Here is a 12,159-nt window from a genome sequence, read left to right as displayed (position 1 = left end):
TTCCTTGAATATTTGAGAAGGCCTCCAATAGAAGCTAAAGTTTATACATAAAAAGAAGAACTAAAGTATTTAAAAAAAAAGCCTCAGTACCATCTGTTATACTTAACCTATATGTTTTTACCAATTTTCAGGGTATCAGATGAGTTGATGTTATGAGATACATAATTTTAATTAAAGACCTTTCAAACCTGCATCACCATTGGAGCTGAAGGGATGGGGAGGGGTACTGAAATAATTGATGTTGTTTGGGGCAAAGCGGTTGTCTATACATAACCAGCATAAGATGTTTGTGGGTAGAATACTATATAATGAAATATACCATCATTAATGTATGTCTATAAAAATATAGATTAACCACAATTGATAAAAAACTGTTTTTAATGTTTTTCTTTGAAACTCGTATTTCGAAACTGACAACTATGATCATTAAAATATACACAGACACTCAGAGACCACCAGTAGCTCTTAAAACTAGTTTTAAATTTATTGATGGATTAAACTCTTAGTTATGTTTTAGGTTGTTAATGCATCTCTAAACATAATCACCATTTATGTATAAAACTTGTCATTTTGATGTATTTTACTCACCATTAAAGCATTCTTGATAAAATTTAGATTATAAAAATAAAAATGTTTCACGTTTGTGATTTTGTGAGGTGAAATCTTTGCTTGTTAATAACTATCAGAAGAACAAGTAAAGATCAGCATGATACTTTTGTAGGTAAAATAAATCTTACTGCTAAAATATTTAAGAAAAGGACCATTTGATTTTGAAAAGTAACAAGCGAACATAATTGTATTTTTATATGTAGTTCTATATAGTGTATTAGGAAAGAGGTAAAATGTGTAGCATAAAATATGCAGGAAATAATTTCTAAAGAGCTCCCAAAATGCATATCATTATTTAATAATACATATTACTGAGATAGTCTTAAAATTCATTTTAAAATATACTCTCCAAATTAAATAAAAAACTTGTCTATGGATGTTACTATTCCCTGGGTGGATAGTAATTCTTATTTCTAATTATTCATCCTCTCAAAAAATTTACATTTTAGAAAGATGTCCCACATAATGTTATACCAAATCTCACTGTTTATTCTAAGATGTTCACATTATCTAGTTAGCATTGTAATGTGTAACTACCAAAAGCAAAACTAATTAGAAAGGCCTGGCACCTAGTACCATTAGCAGGAGGTTACGTAGTGTTGAGATTCCAAGGTGACTTAGTAACAGCTGTATTTCTAAATGACAGAATAGCCAATGCTGTTTTTAGAAGCATGTGTCCCATTACCTTATGCGTGACTTTATAAGGAACCAGAAACTGGAATTCAGGAATGTTAATGGAAAATTATTAATAATTCTTATTTGATACTCTACTTGATGTTATTACTTTTATAAAACCCTCCCTTCCTTTAAGTTTGTAATATTAAAATAAAAAACATGAAGAAATACTGTGTCTGCAAATTTCAAACTTTCCCCTACCTAACTGGTCAAACATATTTTCTTTTAGTGATTTTATATAAATGTAAATATAAATAGCAGAAGGAGTATTTAAAAAGCAGATTAAAAATATTCCTTATGTTCTTATTACTCAGGAAACATTGAAATAAGATATGAATATAGAAAAATGTCAGTAGGAAACATTAAACCATAAACGCAAATGACTGAGCAAGATGTTTGTTACTAATTTCCATCATTTTTTTTTTTTTTATTCAGTGATGTAACAACCAAAAAATAAATAAATTTTGACTGAGTTTCTCTGTAGGATTTTTCAGTTTCAAAAGCATACGTACCCCCTTCTTTGACAACAGAAAACAACGATGACTTAAATAACCTTGGTTTTTAGATTAAAAACTGGATTTTATATAACAATATAAGGGTCAGTTTACTTGTATTTATTTTCATCAGATAATGGTGTGGCAGCCCCTGATCCATGACATCAGGGATCATTTAAAATTAATTTAGCATGTCCGTGTAAAGGATTATATGGTCAATCCTGGCCTTCTGATACAAAGATGTCTGCCATGTTTAACATTACCATTTGTGCTAGTACCCAAAACTTAAAGAACTGTTTATTGAATATTTTATCAATGCATTTGGTTAGTGCTTCTCTTCATCCTCAAGAAGAAGACAAGATTCAGAAACAGAGAAAAAGAAGGTAGAATGTTGAAAGGGAATGGAGGTGGTGGGATGTGTGTGTGTGAGAGTGTGTGTGTGTGCGCATATATGTAGGAGACAGCAATGATTGCAGCTGATCATATTTATTACAAATTATAAGCCACCAGTTTCTCCACTCATCTTCCCCACCATGAAAAATGTCATCAAATACAACAAATGAACAAAGGACAATTATTGCCCCCCCCACCCCCCTCCGCCCAACCATCATGGAAATTTCAGGTACAATAGTGTGTTGTGGTATTTCTAACCTGGCTAAGATTAAGTAACTTCAAAATACAGGACTCAATCATAGTGTTGAAAAGTTAGAGTGTCTGTGAATGTCAGCTGAAAAAGTAAAGGTCCTTTTCACCTGGATGAAAACTGGTAGGATTATCCAAGTTATTTCTCATGCTAATGAACAATGACAGAGTTGTGAATTCCCATAGTTGGTAAGAATTGGCTGAGAACAGAAAAGGAAAGCCAGTTATATTTTCTGGTTTGGCATAATTATTAGAAGAAATATGTTCAATGGTTAATTAAAAATGTGATATTTAACTTTAAAATGTAAGGATCCGGAAGTGACTATGCACCAACACGATCTGATAAAGGCAGCTGACAGAATTTCGCTTAACTGCTGTTTAGTAAGTGAACGTCAGGTTTTCCTCCTTTAACTTCACAAATAAATCTTATTTCTTTAGACTCAATGTATGTTTCCCAGCATAATGATGCATTTTATCTATTCAGCTATGCTAGTGTTCTCTGAAGCCAGCCAGCAAATGATCTCACCTCACCTACAATATAAATCTATCAGTGCATAAACAACATCATTTTGATTTCAATGCCAATGACACACTGCACGTTGATTTGGTAGTTAAATAATGTATCTCTCTTTTAGGTGTAATCTGCCAGACTTATTATAACTCTACTTCTGATATTCACTTCATGTTTAATAGTTCTTTGCCTCATGAGGATGCTTGTCAATCAATTAAATTGAAATGTCATTCTGACCTTTTATTGGAAACATTTTACTTTCTTCATTTCATCACAGGTTTTTTTAAATTTTATTTTATTTAAATTAAAAGTCTTAATGACTGGTATTTAACAACTTTATACTAATTCACCTTACAAAACTACTTGCTCATCAACATGGCTGACTCTTTCTCTTTACAGAGGTTATCCAGTTGAATCTGCCTGAAGATCAGAAACTAAGCATTACAACAGCAACTGTGGGACAAAGTGCTGTTCTGAGCTGTGCCATTCAGGGAGCACTGAGACCCCCCATCATCTGGAAAAGGAACAATATTATTCTAAATAGTTTAGATTTGGAAGACATCAATGTGAGTATATAAATAAACACTGCTTTATAATTTGTATGTTTCACATGACACACTAGACTGTGAAATCTGAGGAGCTTAATGAATATTGGAGGTAGAGTAAAAGAGAATTATTGGAAAGTCACCATATCCATTTTACTGACTGGGAGGTACACTATGGATCATTTGAAATGATCCAAATCACTTGTGTAGACATGGCAAGCAGGCTTTGCAGCACTGTGATGAGTATGAGATCACGCCAATTTAAACCGCAAAGGTCAATCAGAATTTCTCTAATTACCAATAATTAATCTCGTATTTGCTGTTATGGTTGAGCAACAATACCGACAGCTTGAAAAGTGTTAAAGTGATAAAGACAGTTTTTGCTTCAAATACATCATAATGTATGAGAAACAATAACTATTAATCAAATAAAAGGGTTATTTTTCTAGAATGAAGGGGCGTTTCTACACTCCAGTTCACTCCTAGAAATTCAGAATCCTACTCAGTTCAATAGGGTACAGTTCCAAAGGTGAAACAAAAACAGAACAAACTCCAGGGTACCCATCTGTTTCTACCATGCTCTCTGCTGAAAGTGAGCATCTAAAAGTCAACAGCATCCTAGATAGTGAACAGAAGTAAAAATTTTATGGTGTGGGATACCTATGGATATGAGGTGGGACAATCCGATGCCTTAGTGATTTGGGGGTTTTATACTGTCTTTGCATATAAATTCTAGTTATGTTTTATTACTCAAGAAAGCCATCACTTAGCCCCTTTCTCTTTGCTGCTTTATAAAGTACTCTTGTTTATTGTACTCAAATGATTCAACAACAAGCAGTTTGTTTTTATGTATTTATTCTTTTGATAAAATGGTTCTAAATTGGATTACATCTGAGAACTTTCCTGAGAGATGGAGTATAATTGGAGTATAATGGTTAACTCTCTATGATATCACATGCATTGTGCCGTACATAGAAAGCTATAATCTTAGGAGCATTCAAGATTAGTTGAGAGGTATGGTCCTAGACAAAATCATTTTGGGTTTGCCATATGGCTTGTTATGTCTAAATTTCATCTTTTATTTTCTACCTCTATCCTTACTATCAAACTTTTCACTACTATTTTCAAGAAACTCATGTATTCTAGGATGCAATCATTTGACAATATCAAAATAAGTTAATTTCAGTTGCTTCAAAAGTAAAGAAGATGATGCTGTTCATTATTTCCTGTGGACAACATGCAGAGGTGGACCCATTCTTGTGCATGGAACTTATAAAGTATTTTGCTTACTTCCTAGTTATTGACTCTGTTCTAGAAACTTTAGATTTCTGGGGAAAAAAAGATTAGAGATTGGCAAGTTAGGTCTTTAAAATACATGTAAGTATTAGATGAATTCTGGAATCAATAAATTGATTTTTATTAGATGATGTTATTTTAAATACATTTCATAGAGTAGATAAATTTTGAGAATTTCAAAAACACTTTCAGTATCTAGAAAGTTTCAATTTCATTTTGACCCATATTTAATTCAGTTGAATAAGCATTCATAATCTATAGTGTACACATAACTACCAGCCTTTCAAATAAAATTGCAGAAAATATCCAAATATATCTTTGAAAGAAGGGAAATTTTTTGAATTTCCCAATATACTCGTGGTGTTTTTATTTAAGTACCTAAATACATTTAATGCATGTAAATACATTAAATGCATATACCGATATAGTTTAAATGTGAAATAAAACAGTTATAAAATATTGCTTATTATGTTTTGTTTTATACTTGCTCCTGCCCATGAAAAAAGCTCTGGAGTTGGTCAACATTCAACTTCAATAGGATTTTCAGTCAACTAGTCCAAATATGTTGTTTGAGCATCTTTCTTGGCTTCTCATTCCCCAAGGCTGACACTCTGCTCTCCTGGATAGTCTATGAACTTCCTAATGTCTTTATTAAAGTCCTTTCCTGCCTGAAACTACCTAGAACGGAGTTTATTGTTTGCCACTGAGAATGTTGTCTCATTAATTTTTTGGATCTAATATATTAAGATAAATCTATGATTATATCCCCTTAAAATGTATTTTTTGTTCTTAGATACGGATTTCTGATGTGTTGAAAGAGCAAGTTGATTTTACTGTAGGAAAATATATTCTCAGTTGGTTTATAAGCAAAGAAGACTTTCAAAAAGTTCAGATTTGAATCAGTTGTTCTACCTTATTATTACATTATCTATTTCCACAAAAGTGGATTTAATTTCCGTTAAATTATGTAAAGCCAAAATTATAAATGCCTTTTGTGTCAAAAGGAATCAGTAACAATTAGCAGTAGTTTTTCTGGTTCTTTAACATATATAAGAGGATTGAGTATGTATTTACCTAGTCAATACATGAATGCCTTCTGATTGCAAAAGATTAAAAGGATATAGATGTATGTTTTTTAAGTAGCATAACAATTCCTCATCTTTCATATTTACCTATTTCCACTCTGAAGTATGGAAGAAATTCTGTGAGTACACTTTTAATCCCCCTTGGATGCATTGCTAACATAATTTTATTTATTTAATAGGATAGATTCATATTACTACTAATCATTTCACTGCCTAATTATCTCATTAGCCCTAAGAAAAATTCCATGAAACAGGGAATCTTATCCTCTGTTTACACATGTGGGGATTTTTGCTAAGATAGTTTTTCACCCAAGGTCCATGAGCTAAAAAGTGGCATGCTGGGAATGTTTACATGGCCTGATTGATCATGAGCTTAACCTCTGGGTGGAAGTGAGATATTTTTAGTTTTTGGTGCTCTTTGGAAAATGTATCACAAATAATTCTGGCCCCTACATATTACAAATAGATTTATATTCTGTTCTATTATACGTGGGACTGACTGATATCCAGTTGATGTTTGAAACCTTTCATTTTGTCTGTCTTCCATTTTGTACCGGATGAATAAAAGGGCATCACTGAACCACTGGAGAGAGTATGACACTTTCTCAGTTTGCAACATGGGCTGGGGTCATAGACTGTCTGGATTCCAATCAATATTCAGTGTCTTGGGAGTGATGTGCCCTCAAGCAAGTTATTTAACTTCCCTATGCCCCAGCTTCCTGATCTTCAATAGACGATAACAATAGAATAAACTCATTTTATGTGAGAATTAATCAGGTAAAGCTTTTTTAAAACTGGTTAATAACAGTCTATGAGGCACATTGTAAATGTTTAATCAAACTCGGTTCTTTGTTTTCTCTCCTCTCCTTTCCTCATCCTCCCCCACTTCTCCTCCCCCACCCCCACTCCCTCCTCTTCTATATCCTCTCCCACTTTCTTCTCCTTCTCTTTTTTCTCTTCATCCTATACAGGTTTCAAGGAGTACAAACACACTCAGCCTTCCTAAAACAATAGGAGTCAAATGTTAGGATACATATAAGTAATAAGGAAGTATGGAAACTCACTGGAAATGCCAGAACCAAATTTTATCTAATTATGACCACTGAAACTGGACGATTTTATTTTTTCCTATCCAATGCAGCTTTAGGAATCATGCTGACTTAGCTCCCTCTTAGCAATCTTGTATTAACCCCTGCTCTAAAGATATGCTGTTAAATTTACTGAGCTACTATATATTCATCTATTTTCCTTTGGATGTGTGTCTTCAAGCCTCTTTCTGTTCAAATTCTTGAAAAAAGATAATTGGCTTCTTTTCATCATCCAGTTTGGGCAGCACTTGGCACACAAACTACAATTCTGGTATTATTTTGCCTGAGCCTGAGTCCTAATCCTGGTCGCATCAGCTATGACCATGGGACACAGATGAGAAGGTACGAGGTATACAGCAGGAGTCTCCTATGCAACTTCCTTCTCGCCAGCTGCTTTGTGATTTGGAAGTCCCATTTGCTAGGGAAACTGAGTTAAGGAGGACAAGTCAAGCATAGAGACAAAGATAGATTTGAGAAAAATGTCAGGAGAGGATAGAATAGATTGAATAGGATTGGCAGTCAGGAATGAAGGAATGAGAGGAAATATAGCACTATTTTTATTTTATCTTATTACATTTATTGGTGTGACACTGGTTATATAAAATTATATAAGTTTCAAATGTACAATGTTATAATAATTCTATAGAATATTGCATTCTATATTCACCACCCAAAGTCAAATCTCCTTCCATCATCATGTATTTGACGGCCTTTACCCTTTTCTACCCACCCCACTCCCTACTTTAGATGGGCTCCCTTTACCAAGAAAATTTTCAGTAAGCCATTGGATAGCAGAGGTTTTGTTTTGTTTTGTTTTCCTTTGTTGGTTTTTACCTGAGAGAGATTAGGTCTACAAATCCAGGCCATCATTGTGTGTATCTTATTTATAATATGTGTTGTTTTTCACCATTTATTAAGTTATATTATAATCTAGTCTTTATTCAACATTGAAATCAAATGAATCACACTAAACTAGATTTCAATTCTAGTTTTCACTACTTATTAGTGATGTAATCACAATGAATTAATTGAAAAAATTTAAGGTTCAGTCTCTTCATCTATGAAATATTGATTATCATAAAATTCAATGATACCAAATTTCAAGAAAATGTGATTTTTTTTATCACTATCAGTAGCTTAATTCAATATGGCATTGTTGATCATGTTTAATAACAGGTAAAGCCCCATGAAAGTATTATGTCTTTGAAAGTAACCTGATGTAATATATATTAGTATGACTTTCAACCGCTTTACAGGTAAACTGCTAGATAAAATATAGAAAACTTTCAGGTAATTTTGAATTTCAGATATACAAGAAATAATTTTTTACTATAAGTATGTACCAAATGTTGCATGCGATGTACTTATTCTAAAATTATTCTTGTTTATCTGAAATTCAACTTTAATTAGGTGTCATATATTATTTGCTAAGTCTGGCTTTCTATTTACATGAAACTCAAATTTGTTTGACTACTGAATTAAGCCACTTAACTACAAATGATACTATGGCTTGTATCTCAGGGATAAAAAGTTCAACATGGTCATGTGAATTTAATCCATTGGCTTTATGAATTCCTATTGTTTTCTCATTTTCAGTATTTGTTCTGTGATTTTTGTTTTTTACATCTCTAATCTGTGTTAGCCGTGTGTCCAGTACTGAGCAGAAGAGACTGGGAAAAGGTAGTGGATTTAATGCACAGGAGTTTATTCTTTCAGAAAATGTACTGTCTACAGCTGGCATGATTGTTCCACAAAGCATCTGGAACTCAATCTCTTATCTTCTTTCTCATATTCCAAGAGCATAGCTTTCATCTTCAAGGTCATCTCAGGGTTCAAGAGGGCTGTTGGAACTCCAGCCACCAATCTATATTCCGTCCATCTATAATCCAGGGCCACAGCTGTACAAAGCAGGTGAAAGAGAACTAGCACTTATTCCTGGAAATACCACAACTATTTATGGGTCACTGATGTATAATAACTGCAATAGCTATACTAGAGAGGTCGGTAAATACAATTGTTTAGGTAGGCATACTGCTCAGCCTTCTGTTACAAAGGGGGAACCGCAGAGAGCAGTCTCTACCTCTCATTCAAAGCCATCCAAGGGGATCTAAAATGTTCTACTTCAAATCTTGTTTTTGTTTTTCTGCATTGATTAAATATGATTATTCCTCTGAATTCAAATCTAAGCAATTCTGCACACCATTTTTATTCCTTTGGTAGTTATGTGAGCTTTCAGTTTATTTCTTTGATTGTTTTATTTTGCTTTTATAGGCTTTTCCTTAAATATTCCCGCCTTTTTTTTTAATTTTTGCATTCAGTCTGATGAGTTTTCTTTCTGATCATTCTTAAGATAGTCCTAACCCTGCAATTTTACGAAGTGATTCTCACAATGTGCAGTTGAGCTCCAAGTAAAGCAGAGCATTCTGTTGGTTAAAAAAAAAAAAAAAAATACACACAATAAAACTATTAAAATTATCATTTTAATTCAAATTGGAATCCTATTGCAGGTGTGTCAGCTTGCCATATTACTAGGTATTTTTAAATGCTAGATTTTCTGGTATATACCAGGCAAAATTAGCACTGGGAGATAACATTCAAAGCATACTAAAAGTGTCCTTATATGTCTGGATTTTTAAAGCCATTAAGGGCTTAATAAAGAATATTGTACCTTATTCTGATAAAAAAAAACGTTTCAGAATATGTACTGTACTTCAAATTTAGAAGTAATATTCTCTAAGTCATATGTTAGTTTCCAGAGACTGGAAGGAGTGATTTTCAGAATAAAGAATTCTGACATTGTTACTCAATTTTAACATTTAAAGCAGTGAGAAAATACAAATTTTTTTCTTAAATGTATAGATTTTAAAGTTCTCCTATGTATAAAAAGGGCATTTTTACCCTTGAAGTTATTTATTGGTAGCAGAGCCCACGTTATTTATCACTAATAAAAATAATTTAATTAGCAAGATTTCATTTTAACTTTTTGGAAACCTGCAGTGTTGTCTTTTAATATGAAACATATTAAAACTATGCCATCAAAACTAGTTATTAAAAAGAAAGCTATTGACTTTTTCCTTCTCTAGAAAATAATAATAATTTTAAAAAATCAATTTCTTGTTTCACTCAACTGAAAATGTGGACATTTAAAGTTTGTAATATAACACATCATTTGCCATGTAATTTTTATCACTGATTCATTTTTAATATAAGCCAGAGGCCCCTGTAGTTCTTCAAATCCAAGTAGATTCAGAGAATATTTATGATTCAAATCTTCCAAGCTAAATAAAGCAGGGAGCATTGTCATGGCCGAGGAAGCTAAATTTTTCCCACAAGTATAAAACATGCAACATGAATTCATTTTCCATATAAATATATGTTATACAGTTTTAATACTAAATGTTAAATTGGTGAAATTGTATGTGATCATAAACTTTGCCTAAAAGTGTGCTGCTTTAAAACAAATTATTCTAAATTCCTTTTTTCTGCTGGTATAATAGAGTACTGTGTATTATAATTTACTTCTGAAAGTCCTAAAATCAGTAATTTTAAAAACGTTTTAAATGTCTTTGACCATATTCTTTTGGAACTTATTCTTCAATTAGCACTATAAAAGAATGAAATGTCCATGTGTGACTGACTGAATGGAAGAAATATCTGTATGTTGGTTTGTTGAATACCTAATTTATTTATTTATTTTTAAATTTTATGTTGAGTTTTCAAAATTATGAAAGATCATGTTCTTTAAGTAAGTTTATGGAAAATACTAATATGGGAGCATGACTTCTCTATGGCATCATTTTTTTTTTTTTTTTCCAGTAAGAACCTTGGCTAAGTAACTGTATAGATTCCTAAATTGATGAAGCTTTTTTTTTCATTATTATGTCTCTGAACCCATCAATTCAGTTATAATATTTAAACTGGTTCATTCCACATGATACTTCTACGTGAAATTTCTCTTCTTAGTACCATTATTTCAATTGAATGTGCAAATTTCAAAGCAATACCTTTATCCCCAAACCTACAACGTTTACTCTAGGTACACATAGCCAGAAAACTGGGTTCTGCTGGAGTTCTCTCCCAGTTTTTTCCTCAAGTATAATCTGTCACATCTTTGTGAATTCAACATTTTTATGTATCTTAAATCCACTCTGTCATCTCATTTCCACTATGACTGCCTTGGTTTAAGCTCTTATCATGTTTCACCTTCAAATTGTATCCTCACCTACTGAGATTGCCCCTTCACTTGAATCCTGTGCTTCTTATCACAGCCAGAGGAATCTTCATAAATTTACATCTGACCGTTTTGCTTTCCTCTAAAAACCCTTTAATGGCTTCTTGTAGCTTTCAGGGGAAAAAAAATTGCAATCATTTAGCTTGTTCTAGAAAGCCTGTGTCTCTATTAAATCCTCCTACTATTCACACACATTCACTCTTTGGTACAGCCTCTCCAAAACACTAGGAAAACCGTCCATTGTCCCATTCATCTCCCTAAATCCAGTGTATCCTTTAACAACAGACAGATGCTTCTTATGCCTATGCTTAACCTTTTAAAAGTTCCTTGTTAAAGTTCCTTGTTCAGTAACTACAGTACTGTTGCATCCTAATCAATCTGAGAATAGTCTTTCTTGCCTTTCTTCTATGGACTAAAATCTCTGAGCAAAAGGACCTTTACCTGTACAACTTTGTGTTATGATGTTAGCGCTGTACTAACATAGAGGAGATACTCAATAATTTTTAAGTGCACAAATAACAAATGTCATAGTGATATTTCTTGTATTTTCAATTATGCATTACTGTAATCCCTCTTTATTTACAGGTGATACATTCCATGACCCCCAGTTGATAACTGACACCATAGATAGTACCAACCCCTATGTATACTATGTATTTTCCTATATGTACATACCTATGATAACGTTTTATTTATAAATTAGTCACAAAAAGAGATTAACAACATAACTAATAATAACACAGAACAATTATAACAATATACTGCAATAAAGGTTATGTGAATGTAGTCTCTCTTTCTTCCAAAATATCTTGTGCTGTACTCATCTTTTCAGTGAAAGGAAGCACTTCATGGCTTCTCGTTGGCATATCTGAATTGCCAGAATTGCTACTCTTGTGTTTTGGGGCCATTCTGAAGTAAAATAAGTGTTACTTGAACACCAGCACTGCAATACCTTGACAGTCAATCTGATAACCAAGACAGCT

At 32.7% G+C, this 12,159-nt stretch overlaps 1 protein-coding gene across 5 annotated transcripts in view; it reads left to right on the top strand.

The window, feature by feature from the left end:
- Window positions 1-12,159, top strand: part of FSTL5 (follistatin like 5) — a 631,388-nt gene that overhangs the window by 415,186 nt on the left and 204,043 nt on the right. For all 5 annotated transcript variants that reach the window (XM_074337776.1, XM_074337777.1, XM_074337780.1 and 2 more), the window contains one exon: window positions 3,331-3,497. In XM_074337776.1, the coding sequence (XP_074193877.1) occupies window positions 3,331-3,497 (167 nt within the window). The remainder of the gene's footprint in view (window positions 1-3,330; window positions 3,498-12,159) is intronic.

This window comes from Rhinolophus sinicus, linkage group LG07 (assembly GCF_036562045.2).
Source record: "Rhinolophus sinicus isolate RSC01 linkage group LG07, ASM3656204v1, whole genome shotgun sequence".
Classification (NCBI taxonomy): Eukaryota; Metazoa; Chordata; class Mammalia; order Chiroptera; family Rhinolophidae; genus Rhinolophus; species Rhinolophus sinicus.
The sequence above is the reverse complement of the archived record's forward strand: the minus strand, read 5'-3'. Positions and strand labels throughout refer to the sequence as shown.